Raw genomic sequence first — 26,101 nt, 5'->3', positions numbered from 1 at the left:
GTGCCCAGGTGCCCCAGGTGTGCCCAGGTGTGACCCCAGGTGTGTCCCCACCCCCCAGGTGTGCCCAGGTGCCCCAGGTGTGCCCAGGTGTCCCCAGTGACTCACGCAGGCGCCCATGAGCCCCCCGATGGCCGCCGTGCCCAGGACAGGTGTGACCCCAGGTGTGTCCCAGGTGTGTCCCCAGGTGTGTCCCCAGGTGTGTCCCAGGTGTGCCCAGGTGCCCCAGGTGTGCCCAGGTGCCCCAGTGACTCACGCAGGCGCCCATGAGCCCCCCGATGGCCGCCGTGCCCAGGACGCCGCCGTGCCCCACGACCCAGGGCAGGCGCAGCAGCAGCACCAGCCCCAGCAGCGACTGCAGCGAGGGCGCCAGCACCCCCTGCAGGGTGCCCAGGGAACTGCGCTGGGGACAGAGAGGGGACACGGGGGTCACACAGGGGTCACACAGGGGACATGGGGACACACGGGGACATGGGGACAGACACAGCACCCCCTGCAGGGTGCCCAGGGAACTGCGCTGGGGACACACGGGGGACATGGGGACACACAGGGGACACACAGGGGTCATGGGGTCACACAGGGGACACGGGGTCACACAGGGGTCACACAGGGGACATGGGGACACACAGGGGTCATGGGGTCACACAGGGGACACCGGGTCACACAGGGGTCACACAGGGGACATGGGGACACACAGGGGTCATGGGGTCACACAGGGGACACCGGGTCACACAGGGGTCACACAGGGGACATGGGGACACACAGGGGACACACAGGGGACATGGGGTCACACAGGGGACACACAGGGGACATGGGGTCACACAGGGGACACACAGGGGACATGGGGACACACAGGGGACATGGGGACAGACACAGCACCCCCTGCAGGGTGCCCAGGGAACTGCGCTGGGGACACAGGGGGACACCGGGTCACACAGGGGACACACATGGGGTCACACATGGGGTCACACAGGGGACACGGGGTCACACAGGGGTCACACAGGGGACACAGGGGTCAGCAGGGATAGCAGGGTCACACAGGTGTCCCCATGTCCGCAGGTGTGTCCCCAGGTGTCCCCAGGTGTCCCCAGGTGTGTCCCCAGGTGTGTCCCCACTCCCCAGGTTCCCCAGGTGTGTCCCCAGGTGTGTCCCCAGTTGTGTCCCCACCCCCCAGGTGTGTCCCCAGCCCCCAGGTGTCTCCCCAGGTGTCCCCAGGTGTGTCCCAGGTGTCCCCAGGTGTGTCCCCAGGTGTGTCCCAGGTGTATCCCCACCCCCCAGGTGTCCCCAGGTGTCCCCAGGTGTCCCCAGGTGTCCCAGGTGTGCCGGGTGTCCCCAGGTGTCCCCAGGTGTATCCCCACCCCCCCAGGTGTCCCCAGGTGTCCCCAGGTGTCCCAGGTGTGTCCCAGGTGTCCCCAGGTGTGTCCCCAGGTGTGTCCCAGGTGTATCCCCACCCCCCAGGTGTCCCCAGGTGTCCCCAGGTGTCCCCAGGTGTATCCCCACCCCCCAGGTGTCCCCAGGTGTCCCCAGGTGTGTCCCAGGTGTGCCGGGTGTCCCCAGGTGTCCCCAGGTGTCCCCAGGTGCCCCAGGTGTGCCGGGTGTCCCCAGGTGTCCCCAGGTGTGTCCCCAGGTGTCCCCAGGTGTCCCCAGGTGTCCCAGGTGTCCCAGGTGTCCCCAGGTGTGTCCCCATGTCCCAGGTGCCCCAGGTGTCCCCAGGTGTCCCCAGGTGTCCCCAGGTGTCCCAGGTGTCCCAGGTGTCCCCAGGTGTCCCCAGGTGTCCCAGGTGTGCCGGGTGTCCCCAGGTGTCCCAGGTGTGCCGGGTGTGCCGGGTGTCTCACCGGGGCGGTGCCGCAGTCGCTGTCGGGGCTCAGCGCGCTGTAGGGGGCGATCCTGCGCAGCAGCGCCGGCACGCGGGGGACGCGTGGCCAGCTCCTCCTGCCGGGGCGGGGCCAGTGAGGGCGGGGCCAGCGGGGGCGGGGCTAATGAGGGCACGGCTCGGGGTGGGGCTAAGTAGGTGGAGTTAAGGAGGGAGGGGCTCAGGGGTGGAGCAGGGGCGGGGCTGAGGAGGGCGGGGCTCAAAGGTGGGTGGGCTCAGGGGGCGGAGTTAAGAAGGGTGGGGCTAAGGGGCGGGGTTAAGGAGGGAGGAGCTGAAAGGTGAGCAGGCTTAGGGGGCGGAGCAAAAAAGGGTGGGGCTCAGGGGTGGGGTTAAGTAGGGAGGGGCTTGGGGATGAAGTCTGGGGCGGGGCCAATGTGGGTGGGGCTGAGGGGGCGTGGTCTTGCCTTAAATGGCAGCAGGCACCTGGGGAGGCCCTGCGGGTGGGCGGGGCTAGGAAGGGGTGTGGCTTCATGCAGAACATTAATTGGGTGGGGCTGATTAGGGGTGGGGCATGCAGTGGGCATGGCCTAACTGCAATGCCAGGGCGCTAATGAGGTGTGGCTAATTAAGGGGTGGGGCTTCAGGGGGTGTGGCCTCACAGCAGCGTATTGGAGTGGGCGGGGCTAACGAAGGGGTGTGGCTAATTACAGGGGGCGTGGCCTCACCTCGAACAGAGCCAGAGGCCGCTCCCCGCCCACCCCGCCCGGGTTAGGAGGGGCGGGGCGAGCCCTGGCCCCGCCCATCGGGGTGGGCGTGGTCTCGGTGGGGGAGGGGCTGGAGTCCGACAGGGGGGGCCGGGAGCTGGAGGGGGAGGGGGGCTCGGGGCTGCTGTCCGAGGGCTCCGCCCCCCGCGGCGGCCACGCCCCCGGCACCGCCATGACGTCAGCGGGGCGGCGATGACGTCAGCGGGGCGGCGATGACGTCACCATCCCGGCGCCTGTGGGGGGAAATCCGTGGATTGGGGCGGGAAAAGAGGAATTTTCTGAGGAAAACACCGATTTTTGGGGGGGCACGGAGGAAATGGTTTTTGGGGGGAACGAAGCATTTTCAAGGGAAAATTCACATTTTTGAAGGGGAAAAAAAAAAAATCACGTTTTTCGAGGGAAAATCCACAGTACTGGAGGAGGAAATGCTGGGTTGGGAGGGAAAATCCGCTTTTTTTTTGGAGGAAAAAACAACATTTTAGTGTTAAATCAGCGATTTTTGAGGGAAAAATCTGCATTTAGAGGGGGAAAAAATCCACATTTTAAAAAGAAAATTGTTGGGTTTGGAGAGGGAAAAAAAAAACCATTCTAGACAAAATTGAGAGGAAATTCCCACATTTTAGAGCAAAATCTACAAATTTTGAGGGGAAAATCAACATTTTAATGAGAAAGATCTTTTTTTTTTTGCAGGGGAAAACTGAAATTTTTAGAGGAAAAATCAAAACTACTGGAGGAAAAATCCTTATTTTGTGGAAATTTTTTTTTTTTTTTTTTTTTTTTTGCACGGAAAATGGGAATTTTTGGGGGCAAAACTGAGATTTTTGGCAGGAAAAAAAGGGACATTTTTGGGGAGATGTGGGAATTTTGGGGGGAAATTCAAGCATTTTGGGAGTGAGGTTTTGCCATTTTGGGGAAAAAATTGACATTTTTTCCCTCGGAAAATGTATTTTTTGGGAGGGAAAATTTAATTTTGCAGAGGGAAATATTTGGGTTTTTTTTTTTGCAGGGATAAAAAGAGGTTTGGGGTGGAATCGGGAATTTCCAGGGGAAAGGAGCCATTTTGGGGCAAAATAGGCGTTTTTTGGGGCAACAATTTGGGATAGAGTTGTGTTGTTTTGAGGGAAAATTAAAAAAAAAAATACATCAGAATTGATAAAATGTATAATTGCATAAAGAGGGAAAATTTAAAGAGCAGATCTTAGTGAGGAAGGAGAACCTGAGAGAAGGAAAAATTCAATTTATGGCAAAAATTGAGGGGACTCTGGGTGGAAAATCCCCGTTTTGGGATTTTTGTTTTTATTTTGGGGGCAAATTCATCATTTTGGTGGCTTTTTTTGAGAGGGAAAATGGGATTGGAGGGGCAAAAATTGAAAATTCTGGAGGGGGGCAATGGATGCTGGGGGAAATACGCAGCTGGGTGGGAAAAATGGGGAATTTTGGGGGGGAAAATGGGAAAATTTGGGGAGAAAATGGGGAAATTTGGGGGGAAAATGGAAAATTTTGGGGGGAAACGGAAAATTTTGGGGAGAAAATGGGAAATTTGGGGGGAAATAGGGAATTTTGGGGAGAACATTGGGGAATTTTGGGGAGAAAATTGGCAATTTTGAGGGGAAATGTGGAATTTTAAGGGGAAAATGGGAGATTTGGGGGGAAATAGGGGATTTTTGGGGAAAAATTGGAAATTTTGCGGGAAAATGGGCAATTTGGGGGGGAAATGGGGAATTTTAGGAGGAAATTGGCAATTTTGAGGGGAAATTGGCAATTTTGAGGGGAAATGGGGAATTATAGGGATAAATTTGGGAATTTTGAGGGGAAATTTGGGGAATTTAGGGGAAAATCGGCAATATTGAGGGGAAATGGGGGATTTTAGGGGAAAATTGGCAATTTGGGGGGAAATTTGGCAATTTTGGGAAGAAATTTGGGAATTTTGGGGGGAAATGGGCAATTTTGGAGGAAAATGGGAAAATGTTGGGGAAAATGGGAAATTTGGGGGGAAATAGGGAATTTTGGTGAGAAAATAGCAATTTTGAGGGGAAATTTGGGAAATTTAGGGGAAAATTGGCAATTTTGAGGGGAAATGGGGAATTTTAAGGGGGAAATTGGGAATTTTAGGGGAAAATTGGCAATTTTGAGGGGAAATGGGGGATTTTAGGAGGAAATTGGTAATTTTGAGGGGAAATTTGGGAAATTTTAGGGGAAAATTGGCAATTTTGAGGGGAAATGGGGAATTTTAGGGAGAAAATTGGCAATTTTGAGGGGAAATTTGGGGAATTTTAGGGGAAAATTGGCAATTTTGAGGGAAAATGGGGAATTTTAGGGAGAAATTGGAAATTTTGAGGGGAAATGGCCCCACAAAAATCCCCATTTGGAGCCACCCCCCCCTTTTTTGGGGGGGCCCAAACTCCCCATTTTTGGGGGTCAAAATCCCTTTTTCGTGGAAAATCTCCTCATTTTGGAACCAACCTCTGACTTTTTGAGGGAAAACAGCCCCTTTTGAGGGCCAAATCCCCCACTTTTCAAACCAAATTCCACCTTTTTGGTGTCAAACCTCCCTTTTTGGCTAAAACTCCCCCACTTTTGAGGCCACCCCTCCCTTATGGCCCAAATTCCCACTTTTAGGAGCCAAATCTCCCTTTTTAGAGATAAAACTCCTGCTTTTTGGCGTCAAATTCCCGATTTTTGGGGTCAAAATTCTCATATTTAGCGTCAAACCCCCCCCCACACCTTTTTGTGGTCCAAACTCCTTTTTTTTTTGCATTCAAATTTCCCCTTTTTGGGACCAAACTCTCCCTTTGGTCTCAACCCTTCCACTTTCTGGGCCATTTTCCCCCCTTTTTTGGGACAAATCCTCCCTTTTTTAGGGCCAACCGCCACTTTTTGGAGCCACCTCATCCTTTTTGGGGGCCCAAATTCGCTTTTTTCAGGTGCCAACCCCACCCTTTTTGGGACCAAACTCCCGCTTTTTGGGGCCAAATCCCTCCCCTTTTCTGGCTCCATCTCCCCTCCTCCCTCGGCCCCTCCATCCGGCCCCATTTTGGGGTTAAAAGTCCCCCCAATTTTGGGGCTCCCCCCCCCCCCCAATTCCGATCCCGCCGGTACCTGAGGGGGGGCGCGGGGGTGGGGCCGGCGCGCGCCGCCCTGGCCACGCCCCCCTCGCGCGCGCTGCCGCAGGGGGCGTGGCGACGAAGGGGGCGTGGTTTCTAATGAATGAGGCGTTGCCTAAATGTCGTTTGGGCTGCGTGTGTGGGCGTGGCCATGCTGTTAAAGGGGCGTGGTTCCGCGAAGGGGCGTGGCTTTCAAAGACCCGCCCGCTCGGTGCCCCCTCAAACCCAGAGGTGAGACCACCCAGATTCCCCCGGGTTTAGAGGAAAGATCAAAAGTATTAGAGGGAAAAAAATCCGTAATTTTCGTGGGAAATCGATGTTTCTGCATTGGAAAATGGGAATTTCGCGGGCAAAATCCATACTTCCAGTGGGAAACCAGTATTTTTGCAGGGAAAACAGGAGTTTTAGGGCTAAGGCCCTCCAGGTTTAGAGGAAAAATCAAAAATGTTAGAGGGAAAAATCCATAGTTTTAGTGGGAAATGGATATTTTTGCACGGAAATGGGAATTTGGGGGGCAAAATCCATATTTTCAGTAGAAAATCAGTGTTTTTGCAGGGACAATGGGTATTTCGGGGGCAAAATCCATGCTTTTAGTGGAAAATCTGTATTTTTGCAGAGAAAATGGGAGTTTTGGGGCAGAGACCCTCTGGACTTATAGGAAAATTCAAAAGTGAAAATCCATATTTTTTGTGGGAAATCAGTGTTTTTGAAGGGAAAATGGGAATTTCGGGGCAAAACGGTGGGATTTGGCCAAGCTGAAAAGTGTTTGGGGGAGGAAAGAGTAATTTCAGGGAGAACCTGGTAATTTTAGGGGATGTAACCAATTTTGCCAGGGAAAAGGGACATTTTGGGGAATTTTGGGAGCCCATGAGGGGTGGAAATGGCACCTGTGAGGGGAAAATGGGGGGGAAATGGAGCCTTTGAGGGGAAAATGGGGGGAAATGGAACCTGTGAGGGGAAAATGGGGGGGAAATGGAGCCTTTGAGGGGAAAATGGGGGGAAATGGAACCTGTGAGGGGAAAATTGAACCCGTGAGGAGAAAATAGAGGGGGAATGGAGCGCTTGAGGGAAAAATTGGGGGAAATGGAGCCTGTGAGGGAAAAATGGGAGTCCGTGAGGTAAAATTGGGGGGAAATGGAGCCCGTGAGGGGAAAATGGTGTCTGTGAGGGGAAACTGGGGGAAAATGGAGCCCGTGAGGGAGAAATGGGAGGGAAATGGAGCTCCTGAGGAGAAATTGTGGTGAAAATGGAGCCTGTGAGGAGGAAACTGGGGAAATGGAGCCCTTGAGGGGAAAATGGGGGAAATGGAATCCATGAAGAGAAAATGGGGGGGAAATGGAGCCCATGAGGTAAAAATGGGGGGAAATGGAGCCTTTGAGGGAAAATGGGGGGAAATGGAGCCTGTGGGGGAAAATAGGGGAAATGGAACTCGCGAAGAGAAATTGCAGTGAAAATTGAGCCTATGAGGAGAAAACTGGGGAAATGGAGCCCTTGAGGGGAAAATGGGGGGGAAATGGAGCATTTGAGGGGAAAATGGAGCCTGTGAGGGGAAATTGGGGGGGAAATGGAGCCTGTGAGGGGAAACCGGGGGGAAATGGAGCATTTGAGGGGAAAATGGGGGGGAAATGGAGCCCGTGAGGGGAAAATGGGGAAAATGGGGGGAAAATTGAGCCTTTGAGGGGAAAATGGGGGGAAATGGAACCTTTGAGGGGAAATGGCGGAAAATGGAGCCTGTGAGGAGAAAATGGGAAAAATGGAGGAAATGGAACCCATGAAGAGAAAATGGGGGGGAAATGGAGCTCCTGAGGAGAAATGGGAGGAAATGGAGCCTTTGATTGGAACTGGGGGAAAATGGAGCCTTTGAGGGGAAAAATGGGGGAAATGGAACCCATGAAGAGAAAATTGGGGGAAAATGGAGCTCCTGAGGGGGAAATGGGGGGAAATGGAGTCCATGAGGGAAAAATAGAGCCCATGAGGTAAAATTGGGGGAATGGAGCCTTTGAGGGGGAAAATGGGGGGAAATTGAGTCCATGAGGGGAAAATGGAGGGAAATTGAGCTATTGAGGGGGAAATGGTGGGAAATGGAGCCTTTGAGGGGAAAATGGGGAAAATGAAGGAAATGGAACCCATGAAGAGACAATGGGGGGGAAATGGAGCCTTTGAGGGGAAAACTGGGGAAAATGGGGGAAATGGAACCCATGAAGAGAAAATTGGGGGAAAATGGAGCTCCTGAGGGGAAAACAGGGGGAAATGAGTCTTTGAGGGGAAAATGGGGGGAAATGGAGTCCATGAGGGAAAAAATGGAGCCCATGAGGTAAAAATGGGGGAAATGGAGCCTTTGAGGGGGAAAATGGGGGGAAATTGAGCCCATGAGGGGAAAATGGAGGGAAATTGAGCTATTGAGGGGGAAATGGTGGGAAATGGAGCCTTTGAGGGGAAAATGGGGAAAATGGAGGAAATGGAACCCATGAAGAGACAATGGGGGGGAAATGGAGCCTTTGAGGGGAAAACTGGGGAAAATGGGGGAAATAGAACCCATGAAGAGAAAATTGGGGGAAAATGGAGCTCCTGAGGGGAAAACAGGGGGAAATGGAGTCCATGAGGGGAAAATGGGGGGAAATGGAGTCCATGAGGGAAAAAATGGAGCCCATGAGGTAAAAATGGGGGAAATTGAGCCTTTGAGGGGGAAAATGGGGGGGAAATTGAGCCCATGAGGGGAAAATGGGGGGAAATGGAGCCCATGAGGTAAAAATGGGGGGAAATGGAGCCTTTGAGGGGGAAAATGGGGGAAATGGAACCCATGAAGAGAAAATTGGGGGAAAATGGAGCTCCTGAGGGGAAAATGGGGGGAAATGGAGTCCATGAGGTAAAAATGGGGAAAATTGAGCCCATGAGGGAAAAATAGGGGGAAATGGAGCCCTTGAGGGGAATTTGGGGGGAAATTGAGCCCATGAGGGGAAAATGGAGGGAATGGAATCTGTGAGGGAAAAGTGGAGGGAAATGGAGCCTGTGAGAGGAAAATGTAGCCCTTGAGAGGAAATTGGGGGGAAATGGAGCCCTTGAGGGTGAGGGGGGCAAATGGTGGCCACAATGGGCAATGAGGGAGGGGGAAATGGCACCTGTGGGGGGAAATGAGGTGCAAATCCCCCCTGTGAGGTGTGCAAATGGTGCCCGTGAGCTCGGAGGGACAGCAAGTGACATCAGTGTCCAGGTGAGGACAGACTGGATCAGGTGTCCAGGTGAGAATACAGCAATATTCGGGTAAAAATTGAATTATTTGAATGCAATAATACCTGGGTAACAATTGAATTACTATCCAGAGCATTCTTTATTTGTCCAGGACTAATAGGCTATGTTGGTATAAAAAGCTGTGATTCGGGTTATATAGGTATCAGGTTATGCAAATATGTAAGAAACTATGTAAATAGAGAAAATTATGTATATAAATATGATACATGTAAGAAACTATGTAAATAGAGAAAATTATGTATATAAATATGATACATAGATTTAAAAATATATGTTTATGTAGGTTGTATAGGTGTAAAAATATGTGGTACAAATACAAAAATTTGTTTTTAGTTTTATATATACAGGCATAAGAAGCGATAATATGCAAAAAGCATATATTGATACACTATATTTTGATATGTATTATATTAATTTAATTTGCATCATATTAATATTAGATAATTTATATAGGTCAAGTTATGCTAATACCTTAAATTGCAAGTTGCATTAACGCCTTGTAGCTTTAGTGTCAATCATACAGCCGTTATTTAGAGAATAATATTACAAAAAATATATATATTTAAGTAGTGTGTGACCATCTTTGAGTTACTGTTTATTACTCCAAGTTAATTAACAATCTTGGCATCACAGACCATTCTAACAGGAAAAAAACCTCGAGGAATAAATCCTGTCCCGAGGTTTTTGGTCCCAAGGTCACCAAGAAACGCGATTTTTACCGAAAATGCCCCAATTCGCGGCAGCCTTTGCTGCCATGGCGTCCCCCCGTTCCCATGGCGACGGGCCGGCCCATTCCACCCCCCCCCCTCCCGTCCGGACTTGGTACGTTCCATGCAAATGCACCCGCTCGCGCCACCACTCCTGCGTTCAAACTGGCAACCAATGGGAAGCGAGAAGGCGGGGTTACGGCGATGATTGACAGCGAACTGAGCCTATCGCGAGGCGTGGCGCCGCGGAGCCGCCGCGGGGAACCGCCGGCCTATCAGAGGCGAGGAGGCGGGGTTACGGCGAAGATTGACAGCGCCCGGAGCCAATCGCGAGGCGCAGCGGCCCGTCCCTCAGCGGCCGCCACAGCCGCCGCTTTCCCCGCCCTCCGGCCGCGGCTCCGGCCCGAGACCCCGGGACCCCCTGAGCCCCCCGGGACCCTCCCGGGACCCTCCCGGCCCCACCATGGGCTTCCTGAAGCTCATCGAGATCGAGAACTTCAAGTCGTACAAGGGCCGCCAGATCATCGGGCCCTTCCGCCGCTTCACCGCCATCATCGGCCCCAATGGCTCCGGTGAGTGCCGGGGGGGCTCTCCGGGGAGCAGGGAGGGGGTCCCGTGATGGTCTGAGGGGTGACCCCGAGTTCTTTACAGCGCCCCGCTCCCCCTTCCTCCTCCCGCCGTGCCCCGGGGGGTTCCCCGTTCCCTGGGGTCCCTCCTAAGCCTCCAAGAATTCTCCACAGTCCTCCCTCACCCTTCTTTTCGCTTCCCTCCTCTTCCTCTGGGCTCCCCCCCCATTCCATGGGGTCCCTCCTAAGTTTTGGGGTCCCCCCCAATTCCCTACAGTCTCCTCTCACACCCTGGGGTTCCCCCTCGGTTTTTCCTCTCCGTTCCCTGGACACCCCCTCACCTCCCCCCTTTTCCCCTGGGTCCCCCCTCAATTCCCGGGGCTCCCTCCAAGCCCCCCATTCCCTGGGGTCCCCCCTCAATTCCCTGGGCTCCCCCATTTCCTGGGCTCCCCCGTTTTTCTCTGGGGTCCCCCCTCAATTCCCAAGTCTCTCTCCATTCCTCCATTCCATGAGATTCCTTCTCAATTCCCTCAGTTCCTCCCATTCCAGGGGTCCCCCCTCAGTTGCCTCAGTTCCCCCCCCATTCCTGAGGGGTCCCCCCTCTTTCCCTGGGGTCCCCCCTCAATTCCCGGGGCTCTCTCCATCCCCCCATTCCCAGAGATCCCCCCTCAATTCCCTCAGTTCCCCCCATTCCCAGGGGTCCCCCCTCAATTCCCTCAGTTCCCCCCATTCCCAGGGGTCCCCCCTCAATTCCCAAGGCTCCTTCCAACCCCCTCATTCCCTGGGGTCCCCCCAATAATTCCTGGGTTCCCCCCATTCCTTGGGGTCCCCCCAATAATTCCTGGGTTCCCCCCATTCCCTGGGGTCCCCCCCTCAATTCCCAAGGCTCTTTCCAACCCCCCATTCCCTGGACTCCCCCGTTTTTCTCTGGGGGTCCCCCCTCAATTCCCAGGGCTCCCACCAACCCCCCCCATTCCCGGGGGTCCCCCCTCTTTCCCTGGGGTCCCCCCTCAATTCCTGGCGCTCCCTCCATCCCCCCATTTTCAGGGGTCCTCTCTCAATTCCCGGGGCTCCCTCCATCCCCCCCATTTTCAGCGGTCCCCCCTCAATTCCCTGGGGTCCCCCCTCAATTCCCTGGGTTCCCTCCAATCCCCCCATTCCCAGGGGTCCTCTCTCAATTCCCTGGGTTCCCTCCAATCCCCCATTCCCAGGGGTCCCCCCTCAATTCCGGGCTCCCTCCAACCCCCCATTCCCAGAGGTCCCCTCTCAATTCCTGGCGCTCCCTCCATCCCCCCATTCCCAGGGGTCCTCTCTCAATTCCCGGGGCTCTCTCCATCCCCCCATTCCCGGGGGTCCCCCCTCATTCCCAGGGGTCCCCCCTCAATTCCCTGGGGTCCCCCCTCAATTCCCTGGGTTCCCTCCAATCCCCCCATTCCCAGGGGTCCTCTCTCAATTCCCTGGGTTCCCTCCAATCCCCCCATTCCCAGGGGTCCCCCTCAATTCCCTGGGCTCCCTCCATCCCCCCATTCCCAGGGGTCCCCCCTCAATTCCCGGGGCTCCCTCCATCCCCCCATTCCCAGGGGTCCCCCCTCAATTCCCTGGGCTCCCTCCATCCCCCCATTCCCAGGGGTCCCCCCTCAATTCCCTGGGCTCCCTCCATCCCCCCATTCCCAGGGGTCCCCCCTCAATTCCCGGGGCTCCCTCCATCCCCCCATTCCCAGGGGTCCCCCCTCAATTCCCGGGGCTCCCCCATTCCCTGCAATCCCCCAGTAACCCCGAGGTCTCCCCCCATCCCCATAACCCCTCTCACACCCCCCCCGACCCTGGGCAGGCAAATCCAACCTGATGGACGCCATCAGCTTCGTGCTGGGCGAGAAGACGAGCAACCTGCGCGTGAAGACGCTGCGGGACCTGATCCACGGCGCGCCCGTGGGCAAGCCGGCCCGCCAGCCGCGCCTTCGTCAGCATGGTGTACTCGGAGGAGGGCGCCGAGGACCGCACCTTCGCCCGCGTCATCGTCGGTCTGCGCCCGGGGGGGATTCCGGGGGCTTTGGGGCAGTTCTGGGGGGGATTGGGGCAGGACTGGGGGGATTGGGGCAGTTCTGGGGGGATTGGGGCAGGACTGGGGGGTTTGGGGCAGGATTGGGGGGACTGGGGGGAGTTCTGGGGGGATTCCGGGGGGTTTGGGGGCAGTTCTGGGGGGATTTGGGGGGATTGAGGGGAGTTCTGGGGGGACTGGGGGGATTGAGGGGAGTTCTGGGGGGATTGGGCAGGACTGGGGGGATTGGGGGCAGTTCTGGGGGGATTTGGGGCAGTTCTGGGGGGATTGGGGCAGGATTGGGGGGACTGGGGGGGATTGAGGGGAGTTCTGGGGGGGATTTGGGGCAGTTCTGGGGGGTTTGGGGCAGTTCTGGGGGGATTGGGGGGGATTCCGGGGGCTTTGGGGGCAGTTCTGGGGGGATTGGGGCAGTTCTGGGGGGTTTGGGGCAGGACTGGGGGGACTGGGGGGGATTGAGGGGAGTTCTGGGGGGGATTGGGGGGAGTTTTGGGGGGATTCCAGGGGGGTTTGGGGGCAGTTCTGGGGGGGATTGGGGGAGTTCTGGGGGGTTTGGGGCAGGACTGGGGGGACTGGGGGGATTGGGGGGAGTTCTGGGGGGATTTGGGGGGATTCCGGGGGGGTTGGGGCAGGACTGGGGGATTGGGGGGAGTTCTGGGGGGATTCCGGGGGGATTGGGGGGATTGAGGCAGTTCTGGGGGGGATTGGGGGGAGTTCTGGGGGGACTGGGGGCAGTTCTGGGGGGATTGGGGGCAATGCCAGGGGTTTTGGGGCAGGACTGGGGGGATTGGGGGAGTTCTGGGGGGATTGGGGCAGGACTGGGGGGGATTGCGGGGGGATTGGGGGCAGTTCTGGGGGGATATTTGGGGGGATTCCGGGGGGGGTTTGGGGAGAGTTCTTAGGGAATTGGGGCAGTTCTGGGGGGATTGGGGCAGTTCTGGGGGGATTGGGGGCAGTTCTGGGGGGACTGGGGACAGTTCTGGGGAGTTTGGGGGGATTGGGGGGGAATTCTGGGGTGATTTGGGGGCAATGCCAGGGGTTTTGGGGCAGTCCTGGGGGGATTGGGGGGATTTCCGGGGGGATTTGGGGGGATTCCGGGGGGGGGTTTGGGGGGAGTTCTTAGGGAATGGGGGAGTTCTGGGGGGATTGGGGCAGTTCTGGGGGGATTGGGGGGAGTTCTGGGGGATTGTGGAGGATTGGGGGCAATGCCAGGGGTTTTGGGGCAGTCCTGGGGGGATTGGGGGGATTTCTGGGGGTTTTAGCGCAGTTCTGGGGGGTTTGGGTGGGAGTTCTGGGGGGGATTGGGGCAGTTTTGGGAGGTTGGGGGGGATTGGGTGGATTTTGGGGCAGTTCTGGGGGGTTTTGGAGACAGTTCTGGGGGTTTTGGGGGGAATTCCGGAGGTTTGGGGGCAGTTCTGGGGGATTTCCGGGGGTTTTGGAGGGATTTCTGGGGTTTTGGGGGCAATTCCAGGGTTTTTGGGGCAGTTCTGGGGGTTTGGGGTGGGTTTGGGGATATTTCCCTGGCTTTTGGGGCAATTCGGGGGGGTTTTGGGTTATTTCCATGGGTTTGGGGCTGCTCTGGGGTGGGTTTGGGGACGTTTTGGGAATCACAGAGTTGGGGGGGTACAGTTCAGGATTTGGAGGTCACATTTTTGGGTGTCTAGGATTTGGGGCCCCCCCTGACCCCCCAAATTTCCCCCCAAACCCCCAGCACAGGCAGCTCCGAGGAAGGGACCAAACCCACACCTTTACCTGTGCCAGCGTGACGGGGCACAGTTTAGGATTTGGGGGTCACATTTCGGGGTGTTTAGGATTTGGGGGTCACATTTTGGGGTGTTTAGGATTTGGGGGACCCCCCAAAATCCCACCCAAACCCCCAGCACAGGCAGTTTTGAGGAGGGGTCCAAACCACACCTTACCTGTGCCAGCGTGACGGGGGCACAGTTTAGGATTTGGGGTCACATTTTGGGGTGTTTAGGATTTGGGGGTCACATTTCGGGGTGTTTAGGATTTGGGGGTCACATTTTGGGGTGTTTAGGATTTGGGGGATCCCCCAAAATCCCCCCCAAACCCCCAAGCACAGGCAGTTTTGAGGAGGAGTCCACAACCACACCTTACCTGTGCCAGCGTGACGGGGGCACAGTTTAGGGTTTGGGGGTCAAATTTTGGGGTGTGTAGGGTTTGGGGTGCACATTTTGGGGTGTTTAGGATTTGGGGGTCATATTTTGGGGTGTTCAGGATTTGGGGGACCCCCAAAATCCCCCAAACCCCCTGCACAAGACTGTTTTGAGGAGGGGTCCAAAACCACACCTTTATCCTACCAGCGTGACGGGGGCACAGTTTAGGATTTTGGGGGTCACATTTTGGGGTTTTTGGGATTTTGGAGTGCACATTTTGGGGTGTTTAGGGTTTGGGGCGTTTAGGGTTTGGGGTGCACATTTTGGGGTTTTTAGGCTTTGGGGGACCCCCCAAAATCCCCCCAAACGCCCAGCACAGACAGTTTTGAGGAGGGGTCCAAAACCACACCTTTACCTGTGCCAGCATAAACAGTTTGGGGTTTGGGGTGCACATTTTGGGGTGTTTAGGATTTTGGGGGTCACATTTTGGGGTGTGTAGGGATTTGGGACCCCCCTGACCCCCCAAAACGCCCGTTGCAGGCAGCTCCTCCGAGTACAAGATCAACAACAGGGTGGTGGCAGCTGAGCGAGTACAGCGAGGAGCTGGAGAAGCTGGGGATCCTCATCAAGGCCAGGAACTTCCTCGTCTTCCAGGTCCGGAGGGGCTGGGGATTTGGGGGGGATTGGGGTTTTGGGGGGTTTGGGGGATTTTGGGGGGTTTGGGGAAGATTTTGGGGGTTTTTGGGGATGTTTTTGGGCAATTTTGGGGGGTTTGGGGAAGATTTTGGGGTTTTGGGGGTGATTTTGGGGGCGATTTTGAGGTTTTTGGGGTGATTTTGGGTTTTTGAGGGGTTTTGGGGGCAATTTTGGGTTTTTTGGGGACGATTTTGGTTTTTTTGTGCCAGTTTTGGGGGCGATTTGGGGGTTTTGGGTGGTTTTTGGGGGTGATTTTGGGGGTTTTGTGGCAGTTTTGGGAGTAATTTTGGGGTTTTTGGGGACAATTTTGGGGGTTCGGGCTGGTTTTTTGGGGGTGATTTTGGGATTTTTGGGGCAGTTTGTGGGGGGTTGTGTTTTTTTGGGGGCAATTTTGGGGTTTTTGGGGCCATTTTGGGGACAATTTTGGGTTTTTGGGGGGGATTTTGGGGCGATTTTGCAGTTTTTGGGGTGGTTTTTGGGGTGATTTTGGGGACGTTTTTAGGGCGATTTTGGGGGTGTTTGGGGTGATTTTGGGGGTTTTTGGGGGCAATTCTGGGGTTTTTGGGGGCACTTTTGGGGTTTTTTGAGGGGTTTGGGGGGTTCAGGGGGATTTTGGGGCAGCGTGATGAGGTTTTGTGCTCCCAGGATGATTTGAGGGGGGGTCTCCCCCATCCCCCCACCCCAAAGGGATCCCCCAGCCCCCCATGAGGATTTGGGGATCCCCCATGGGATTTAGGAACCCCCCATGGGATTTAGGAGTTGGAGATTTGGGGTCCCTCCTGTCAGGATTTGGGGATTTGGGACCCTCCTGTCAGGATTTGGGGATTTAGGGACCTTCCTGTCAGGATTTGGGGATTTAGGGACCTTCCTGTCAGGATTTGGGGATTTGGGACCCTCCTGTCAGGATTTGGGGATTTGGGACCCTCCTGTCAGGATTTGGGGATTTGGGAATTCTTCTGTCAGGATTTGGGGATTTGGGACCCTCCTGTCAGGATTTGGGGATTTGGGACCCTCCTGTCAGGAGCGCACGGCGCTCTTCGAGGAGATCCCAAGGATTTAGGGATCCCCTTTCAGGAATTTAAGGATTTAAGGATTTCTCACAGGAATTTAAGGATCTCTCACAGGAATTTAGGATTTAGGGATCTCTCAAAGGGATTTAGGATCAATTTTGGCCCCTTTTTCCCAGGGAGCAGTGGAGTCCATGGCCATGAAGAACCCAAGGAGTGCACGGCGCTCTTTGAGGAGATCCCAGGGATTTAGGGATCCCATTTTGGGAATTTAAGGATTTAGAGATCTCTCACAGGGATTTAGGGATTCCCTTTCAGGAATTTAGGGATTTAGGGATCCCATTTAAGGATTTAGGGATTTCTCACAGGGATTTAGGGATTTAGGATCATTTCTGGTCCCAGGGAGCAGTGGAGTCCATCGCCATGAAGAACCCCAAGGAGCGCACGGCGCTCTTTGAGGAGATCCCAGGGATTTAGGGATCCCTCTCAGGAATTTAAGGATTTAGGGATCTCTCACAGGGATTTAGGGATTCCCTTTCAGGAATTTAAGGATTTAGGGATCTCTCACAGGGATTTAGGGATTTAGGATCATTTCTAATCCCATTTTCCCAGGGAGCAGTGGAGTCCATCGCCATGAAGAACCCCAAGGAGCGCACCGGCGCTCTTTGAGGAGATCCCAGGGATTTAGGGATTTCTCACAGGAATTTAAGGATCTCTCACAGGGATTTAGGGATTTAGGATCATTTCTAACCGCAGGGAGCAGTGGAGTCCATCGCCATGAAGAACCCCAAGGAGCGCACGGCGCTCTTTGAGGAGATCCCAGGGATTTAGGGATCCATTTTAGGAATTTCAGGATTTCTCACAGGGATTTAGGGATTTAGGATCATTTCTGGTCCCAGGGAGCAGTGGAGTCCATCGCCATGAAGAACCCCAAGGAGCGCACGGCGCTCTTTGAGGAGATCAGCCGCTCGGGCGAGCTGGCCCCCGAGTACGACAAGCGCAAGAAGGAGATGGTGAAGGCCGAGGAGGACACGCAGTTCAACTACCACCGCAAGAAGAACATCGCCGCCGAGCGCAAGGAGGCCAAGCAGGAGAAGGAGGAGGTGGGAAAGCCTCGGGATTTTGGGGGGAAAAGGGGTTGGGAATGGTCTGGAATGCGGGGGAAAGCAGGGTTGGGAATGGTTGGGGTGCTGGAAAAAAAGGGGTTGGGAATGGTTGGATTCCTGGGAAAAGAGGGGTTTGGGAATGGTCAGAATTCTGGAAAAGAGGGGTTTGGGAATGATCTGGAATGCTGGGGAAAGAGGGGTTTGGGAATGGTTGGATTCCTGGAAAAAAAGGGGTTGGGAATGGTTGGGGTGCTGGGGAAAAGGGTTTGGGAATGGTTGGAGTGCTGGGGAAAAAGGGTTTGGGAATGGTTGGGGTGCTGGGAAAAAGAGGGTTTGGAATGGTTGGGGTGCTGAAAAAAGGGTTTGGGAATGGTTGGGGTGCTGGGGAAAAGGGGTTGGGAATGGTTGGGGTGCTGGGGAAAAGGGGTTTGGGAATGGTTGGATTCCCGGAATGGGGGTTTGGGAATGGTGGAGTGCTGGGGAAAAGGGTTTGGGAATGGTTGGGTGCTGGGGAAAAGGGTTTGGGAATGGTTGGGGTGCTGGGAAAAAGAGGGTTTGGGAATGGTTGGAATGCTGGGAAAAAGGGTTTGGGAATGGTTGGAGTGCTGGGGAAAGAGGGAGTTGGGAATGGTTGGATTCCCGGAATGGGGGTTTGGGAATGGTTGGAATGCTGGGGAAAAGGGGGTTTGGGAGTGTTTGGAGTGCTGGGGAAAGGAGTTTTGGGAATGGTTGGGGTGCTGGAAAAAAGGGGTTGGGAATGGTTGGAATGCTGGAAAAAAGGGGTTTGGGAAATGGTTGGATTCCCAGGAAATGGGGGTTTGGGAATGATTGGAGTGCTGGGGAAAGGGGTTTGGGAATGGTTGGATTCCCGGGAAATGGGGGTTTGGGAATGGTTGGGGTGCTGGGGAAAGAGGGAGTTGGGAATGGTTGGGGTGCTGGGAAAAAAGGGGTTTGGGAATGGTTGGAATGCTGGAAAAAGGGTTTGGGAATGGTTGGGGTGCTGGAAAAAAGGGGTTGGGAAGGTTGGAATGCTGGGGAAAAGAGGGGGTTGGGAGTGTTTGGAGTGCTGGGAAAAAAAGGGGTTGGGAATGGTTGGAATGCTGGGAAAAAAGGGGTTTGGGAAATGGTTGGATTCCCAGGAAATGGGGGTTTGGGAATGATTGGAGTGCTGGGAAAAAAGGGGTTTGGGAATGGTTGGGGTGCTGGGGAAAGAGGGGGTTGGGAATGGTTGGATTCCTGGAAAAAAGGGGTTGGAATGGTTGGAATGCTGGGGAAAAGAGGGGCTTGGGAGTGTTTGGAGTGCTGGGAAAAAAGGGGTTTGGGAATGGTTGGATTCCCGGAAATGGGGGTTTGGGAATGGTTGGAATTCCTGGGCTGGGAAGGGTCTGGCCAGAGCCAGGCCCAGGCCTGGGATTTGAGCCGCTCCTGAGCAAAGCCAGGCCAGGTTTGAGCCACTCCTGACTGAAGCCAGGCCTAGGCCCAGGTTTGAACAGTTCCTGGCTAGACCCAGGCCAGGTTTGAGCAGCTCCTGGGCAGAATCAGACCCAAACCCCAAGTTTGAGCCGCTCCTGTACAAAGCCAGGCCTAGACCCAGGTTTGAGCAGCTCCTGGGCAGACCCAAACCCCAGGTTTGAGCCACTCCTGACTAAAGCCAGGCCTAGGCCCAGGTTTGAACAGTTCCTGGGCAGAGCCAGGCCAGGTTTGAGCAGCTCCTGATCAGAGCCTGGCTTGGGTTTGAGCCGCTCCTGACCAGAGCCAGGCCAGGTTTGAGCAGCTCCTGGCCAGAGCCTGGCCAGGTTTGAGCCGCTCCTGGCCAGAGCCTGGCCTAGGCCCAGGTTTGAGCAGCTCCTGGGCAGAGCCAGGCCAGGTTTGAGCAGCTCCTGGGCAGACCCAAACCCCGAGTTTGAGCAGCTCCTGGCAGAGCCAGGCCAGGTTTGAGCAGCTCCTGGGCAGAGCCAGGCCTGGGTTTGAGCAGCTCCTGACCAGAGCCTGGCCTAGGCCAGGTTTGAGCAGCTCTGGGCAGAGCCAGGCCAGGTTTGAGCAGCTCCTGGGCAGAGCCAGGCCAGGGATTTGAGCAGCTCCTGGGCAGAGCCAGGCCAGGGATTTGAGCAGCTCCTGGGCAGAATCAGACCCAGGTTTGAGCATCTCCTGACCAGACCCAAACCCCGAGTTTGAGCAGCTCCTGTACAAAGCCAGGCCGAGGCCCAGGTTGAACAGTTCCTGGCTAGACCCAGGCCAGGTTTGAGCCGCTCCTGGCCAGAGCCAGGCCAGGTTTGAGCCACTCCTGACTAAAGCCAGGCCTGGGTTTGAGGAGCTCCTGAGCAAAGCCAGGCCTAGACCCAGGCTTGAGCAGCTCCTGGCCAGAGTCAGGCCAGGTTTGAGCAGCTCCTGAGCAAAGCCAGGCCTGAGTTTGAGCCGCTCCTGACTAAAGCCAGGCCTAGACCCAGGTTTGAGCAGCTCCTGACCAGGCGCAAACCCTGAGTTTGAGCAGCTCCTGAGCAGAGCCAGGCCAGGTTTGAGCAGCTCCTGGGCAGAGCCAGGCCAGGTTTGAGCAGCTCCTGACCAGAACCAGGCCAGGTTTGAGCAGTTCCTGACCAGACCCAGGCCAGGTTTGAGCAGCTCCTGATCAGAGCCCAGCCTGGGTTTGAGCAGCTCCTGGGCAGAGCCAGGCCTAGGCCCAGCCCAAAGCCCGGCTCCCCGTGCCCCCCAGGCTGACCGGTACCAGCGGCTCAAGGACGAGGTGGTTCGAGCCCAGGTGCAGCTGCAGCTCTTCAAACTCTTCCACAACGAGGCCGAGATCGAGAAGCTCAACAAGGAGCTGGGCCTGAAGAACCGCGAGATCGACAAGGACAAGAAGAGGATGGACAGGGTGGAGGACGAGCTCAAGGACCGCAAGAAGGAGCTGGGCAAGATGATGAGGGAGCAGCAGCAGATCGAGAAGGAGATCAAGTGAGCGGCCTGGGGGGGTGGCAGGGCTGAAATCTGGGCTGGGAATGGGAAATATGGGGTGGGAATGGGAAAATTGGGGTGGGAATGGGAAATATGGGGTGGGAGGGTTAAAATTTTGGGGTGGGAAGGGTAAAATTTGGGGTGGGAATCCTAAATTTGGGGGTGGGAATGGTAAATTTTGGGGTGGGAATCCTAAATTTGGGGGTGGGAATGATAAATCTAGGGTGGGAATGGTAAAATTTGGGGTGGAAATCCTAAATTTGGGGTGGGAATGCTCAATTTGGGGGTGGGAATGGGAAATTTGGGGTGGGAGGGCTAAAATTTGGGGTGGGAATGGGAAAATTTGGGTGGGAATGGGAAATCTGGGGTGGGAATGGGAAAATTGGGGTGGGAATGGGAAATCTGGGGTGGGAATGGGAAAATTTGGGGGTGAGAATCCTAAATTTGGGGATGGGGATTCTCAATTTGGGGAGGGAATGATAAGTTTGGGGGTGGGAGTGCTCAATTTAGGGATGGAAACCAAGGCACAAAACCCCAAACCAAGGCACAAAACCCCAAACCAAGCACAGACCCAAAACCAACCCCAAAACCCAAAAACCAAGCCCAAATCCCAAAGTCAGACACAAAACCAAGGCCAAACCGCAAAATCAACCCCCAAACCAAGCCCAAAACCCAGCCCAAACCCCAAAACCAAGCCCAAACCACAAAACCAAGGCTAAACCCCAAAACCAACCCCAAAACCAAGCACAAACCCCGAAACCACCCCCAAAACCAAGCCCAAAGCCCTAAACCCCGCCCCAAACCCAGCCCAAAGCCCAAAACCACCCCCAAAACCCAGCCCCTAACCCCAAAACCCAGTTCAAAGCCAGCCCAAACCCCAAAGCCAGCCCAAAGGCCAAAACCACCCCCAAAGCCAGCCCAAACCCAGCCCAAAGCCCAAACCCAGCCCCAAAGCCAGCCCAAACCCCAAACCCAGCCCCAAAACCCAGCCAAAGCCCCAAACCCAGCCCAAAGCCCCAAACCCAGCCCCAAAGCCAGCCCAAACCCCAAACCCAGCCCCAAAACCCAGCCAAAGCCCAAACCCAGCCCAAAGACCCAAAAACAAGTGCAAAGCCCAAAACCACCCCCAAAACTCAGCCCAAAACCAAGCCAAAACTGGGCCCAACTCCAAAACCACCCCCCAAACCCAGCCCGAACCCCTAAACCCAGCCCTGAAGCCAGCCCAAACCGAGCCCAAAGACCCAAAACCAAGCCAAAAACGAGCCCAAACCCCAAAACCACCCGCAAAACCCAGCCCTAACCCCAAAACCACCCCCAAAGCCAGCCCAAAGCCCCAAAGCCAGCCCGAAGCCCAAAACCAATCCCAAAACCCAGCCCTAACCCCAAAACCACCCCCCAAAGCCAGCCCAAAGCCCAAAGCCAGCCCAAAGCCCAAAACCAATCCCCAAAACCCAGCCCTAACCCCAAAACCCAGCCCTAACCCCCAAAACCCAGCCCTAACCCCAAAACCCAGCTCAAAGCCCAAAACGACCCCCCAAAACGGAGCCCAAACCCAGCCCAAAGCCCTAAACCCAGCCCAAAACCCAGCCCTAACCCCAAACCAAGCCCGAACCCCTAAACCCAGCCCCAAAGCCCCAAAACCCAGCCCAAAGCCCCAAAACCACCCCCAAAACCCAGCCCTAACCCCAAAACTAACCTCCAAAACCCAGCTCAAAGCCCAAAACCAACCCCAAAACGGAGCCCAAACCCCAAACCGAGCCCAAAGCCCAAAACCCAGCCCAAAGCACCAAAGCCAGCCCCAAAGCCGGCCCAAAGCCAGCCCAAAGCCCCGAACCCAGCCCAAAACCCAGCCCAAACCCCAAAACCAACCCCAAAACCAAGCACAAACCCTGAAACCACCCCCAAAACCCAGCCCTAACCCAAAACCAAGCCCGAACCCCAAAACCCAGCCCAAAATCCAGCCCAAAGCCAGCCCAAAGCCCAAAACCACCCCCCAAAGCCCCAAACCCAGCCCAAAGCCCCAAACCCAGCCCAAAGCCAGCCAAAGCCAGCCCAAAGGCCAAAACCACCCCCAAAACCCAGCCCTAACCCCAAAACCCAGCCCAAACCCCAAACCCAGCCCCAAAGCCAGCCCCAAAGCCCCAAACCCAGCCCAAAGCCCAAAACACAGCCCAAAGCCTAAAACCCAGCCCAAAGCCCCAAACCCAGCCCTAACCCCAAAGCCCCAAACCCAGCCAAAGCCCCAAACCCAGCCCTAACCCCAAAGCCCCAAACCCAGCCCAAAGCCCCAAAACCAAGCCCAAAACTGGCTAAAACTCCAAAACCACCCCCCAAACCCAGCCCAAAACCCAGCCCAAACCCCAAAGCCAGCCCAAAGCCAGCCCCAAAGCCAGCCCAAAGCCCAAAGCCAGCCCCAAATCCAGCCCAAACCCCAAACCCAGCCCCAAAGCCAGCCCAAAGCCCAAAGCCAGCCCTAAGGGCGCGGCGGCGCGGCCCCGCAGGGAGAAGGACGCGGAGCTGAACCAGAAGCGGCCGCAGTACATCAAGGCCAAGGAGAACACGGCGCACAAGATCAAGAAGCTGGAGGCGGCGCGCAAGTCGCTGCAGAACGCCCAGAAGCAGTACAAGAAACGCAAGGGCGACATGGACGAGCTGGAGAAGGAGATGCTCTCCGTGGAGAAATCCCGGCAGGAGTTCGAGGAGCGCATGAGGAGGAGAGCCAGAGCCAGGGACGGGACCTGACCCTGGAGGAGAACCAGGTACGGGGTGATCCCGTGGGATTTGGGATTTGGGGTTTGGGAGGGATGGAAAAACAGCCAGAGCCAGGGACGGGACCTGACCCTGGAGGAGAACCAGGTACGGGGTCTGGGGTTTGGGATTTGGGGTTGGGGATTGGGATTTGGGGTTTGGGATGTGGGGTTTGGGATTTGGGATTTGGGGTTTGGGGTTTGGGAGGGATGGAGAAGAGCCAGAGCCACAGGAGGGACCTGACCCTGGAGGAGAACCAGGTACGGGAGGGATTTGGGGTTTGGGATTTGGGATTTGGGGTTTGGGAGGGATGGAAAAACAGCCAGAGCCAGGGACGGGACCTGACCCTGGAGGAGAACCAGGTACGGGGTGATCCCATGGGATTTGGGGTTGGGGATTTGGGGTTTGGGATTTGGGGTTTGGGATTTGGGATTTGGGGTTTGGGGTTTGGGAGGGATGGAAAAACAGCCAGAGCCACAGGAGGGACCTGACCCTGGAGGAGAACCAGGTACGGGGTGATCCCATGGGATTTGGGGTTGGGGATTTGGGGTTTGGGAGGGATGAGGGAGAGCCAGAGCCAGGGACGGGACCTGACCCTGGAGGAGAACCAGGTACGGGGTGATCCCGTGGGATTTGGGATTTGGGGTTTGGGAGGGATGGAGAAGAGCCCTGACCCTGGAGGAGAACCAGGTACGGGAGGGATTTGGGGTTTGGGGATTTGGGATTTGGGAGGGATGGAAAAACAGCCAGAGCCAGGGACGGGACCTGACCCTGGAGGAGAACCAGGTACGGGGTGATCCCGTGGGATTTGGGAAGGGCTCCCTGGCTCCCAGGTGAGCCCATCCCGGTGTGCTGAGCCACCCAGGTGAGGTCCAGCCAGGTGTGCTGATCCTGTGGGGTTCAGGGAGGGCTCTGTGGCTCCCAGGTGAGCCCATCCAGTGTGCTGAGCCAGGTGAGCCCAGCCAGGTGTGCTGGCCCAGGTGAGCCCATCCAGGTGTGCTGAGCCAGGTGAGCCCAGCCAGGTGTGCTGGTCCTGTGGGATTTGGGAGGTCTCTGTGGCTCCCAGGTGAGCCCAGCCAGGTGTGCTGGCCCACCCAGGTGAGCCCAGCCAGGTGTGCTGGCCCAGGTGAGCCCATCCAGGTGTGCTGGTCCTGTGGGATTTGGGAGGTCTCTGTGGCTCCCAGGTGAGCCCAGCCAGGTGTGCTGGCCCAGGTGAGCCCATCCAGGTGTGCTGGTCCTGTGGGATTTGGGAGGTCTCTGTGGCTCCCAGGTGAGCCCAGCCAGGTGTGCTGGCCCAGGTGAGCCCAGCCAGGTGTGCTGGTCCTGTGGGATTTGGGAGGTCTCTGTGGCTCCCAGGTGAGCCCAGCCAGGTGTGCTGGCCCAGGTGAGCCCATCCAGGTGTGCTGAGCCCAGCTGCCCCCCAGGTGAAGAAGTACCACCGGCTGAAGGAGGAGGCCAGCAAGCGCGCGGCCACGCTGGCCCAGGAGCTCGAGAAGTTCAACCGCGACCAAAAAGCCGACCAGGACCGGCTGGACCTGGAGGAGAGGAAGAAGGTGGAGACCGAGGTGAGCTGGGGTCCCACATTGTCCCCACATTGTCCCCAAATTGTCCCCTGGCCCCACCTGGCCCCACCTGGCCTCACCTGGCCTCACCTGGCCCTGCTGTGCCCAGGCCAAGATCAAGCAGAAGCTGCGGGAGATCGAGGAGAACCAGAAACGCATCGAGAAGCTCGAGGAGTACATCGCCACCAGCAAGTGGGTGACGTGTCCCCAGGGGGTCCCCAGGGTGTCCCCAGGGTGTCCCCAAGGGGCTGGGGTGTCCCCAGGGTGTCCCCAGGGGGTCCCCAAGGTGTCCCCAAGGGGCTGGAGTGTCCCCAGGGTGTCCCCAGGGGGGCTGGAGTGTCCCCAAGGTGTCCCCAGGGGGGCTGGAGTGTCCCCAGGGTGTCCCCAAGGGGCTGGAGTGTCCCCCAAGGTGTCCCCAGGGGACTGGAGTGTTCCCAGGGGGTCCCCAAGGGGCTGGGGTGTCCCCAGGGTGTCCCCAGGGGACTGGAGTGTCCCCAGGGGGTCCCCAAGGTGTCCCCAAAGGGCTGGAGTGTCCCCAAAGGGCTGGAGTGTCCCAAGGGGCTGGAGTGTCCCAAGGTGTCCCCAAGGGGGCTGGAGTGTCCCCAAGGTGTCCCCAAGGTGTCCCCAAGGGGGCTGGAGGGGTCCCCAGGTCATCCCCATGTCCCCACTCCTGTCAGAGAGTCAGGGATCAGCCCCCAAATCCCCCAAACCCGCCAGATCCCCCCAAATCCCCTTTTTAACCCCCAAATCCCCTTTTTCTCCCCCCAAATCCCCTTTTTCACCCCCAAATCCCCATTTTCTCCCCCCAAATCCCCTTTTCCTCCCCCCAAATCCCCTTTTTCACCCCCCAAACCCCATTTCTCCCTCCAGACAATCCCTGGATAAGCAGAAGCGCCTCGAGGGCGTGGGCTCACTCCCAAACCCCCCAAATCCCCTTTTTCACCCCCAAAACCACTTTTTTCTCCCCCCACATCCCCTTTTTCACCCCCGGACAATCCCTGGAGGAGCAGAAATGGCTCGAGGAGCTGGGATTGACCCCCCAAATCCCCATTTTCACTCCCAAATCCCCTTTTTCACCTCCCAAATCCCCTTTTCACCCCCCAAATCCCCTTTTTCACCCCGAAACCCCCATTTTCACCCCCAAACCCCCTTTTTCTCCCCCCAAATCCCCTTTTTCACCCCCAAATCCCCTTTTTCACCCCCCAACCCCCCCAATCCCCTTTTTCTCCCCCCAAATCCCCCCAAATCCCCTTTTTCACCCCCCAAACCCCCTTTTTCACCCTCCAAACCCCCATTTCCCCCCCCAGGCAGTCCCTGGAGGAGCAGAAGCGCCTCGAGGGCGTGGGCTCAGCCCCCCAAATCCCCTTTTTCACCACCCAAATCCCCTTTTTAACCCCCCAAATCCCCTTTTTCACCCCCCAAACCCCCATTTCACTCCCCAAACCCCCATTTCTCCCCCCCAGACAATCCCTGGAGGAGCAGAAGCACCTCGAGGGTATGGGCTCAGCCCCCCAAAATCCCCTTTTTCATCCCCCAAATCCCCTTTTCACCCCCCAAATCCCCTTTTTTCACCCCGAAACCCCATTTTCACCCCCAAAACCCCCTTTTTCTCCCCCCAAATCCCCTTTTCTTCACCCCCAAATCCCCTTTTTCACCCCCC

General features: G+C 56.3%; 1 protein-coding gene across 1 annotated transcript in view; it reads left to right on the top strand.

Moving 5' to 3' along the window:
• Positions 1-9,746: 9,746 nt before the first annotated feature.
• Positions 9,747-26,101, top strand: part of LOC128820982 (structural maintenance of chromosomes protein 1A-like) — a 17,726-nt gene continuing 1,371 nt past the window's right edge. Inside the window, 12 exon segments of the mRNA XM_054001835.1 lie at positions 9,747-10,206; positions 12,032-12,144; positions 12,146-12,221; positions 14,914-14,951; positions 14,953-15,027; positions 16,976-17,179; positions 19,893-20,131; positions 22,633-22,849; positions 23,449-23,490; positions 24,304-24,444; positions 24,551-24,633; positions 25,749-25,815. Of these exon segments, the coding sequence (XP_053857810.1) occupies positions 10,098-10,206; positions 12,032-12,144; positions 12,146-12,221; positions 14,914-14,951; positions 14,953-15,027; positions 16,976-17,179; positions 19,893-20,131; positions 22,633-22,849; positions 23,449-23,490; positions 24,304-24,444; positions 24,551-24,633; positions 25,749-25,815 (1,404 nt within the window). The 5' untranslated portion in view covers positions 9,747-10,097.

This window comes from Vidua macroura, chromosome 33 (assembly GCF_024509145.1).
Source record: "Vidua macroura isolate BioBank_ID:100142 chromosome 33, ASM2450914v1, whole genome shotgun sequence".
NCBI classification, from domain to species: domain Eukaryota; kingdom Metazoa; phylum Chordata; class Aves; order Passeriformes; family Viduidae; genus Vidua; species Vidua macroura.
The sequence above is the reverse complement of the archived record's forward strand: the minus strand, read 5'-3'. Positions and strand labels throughout refer to the sequence as shown.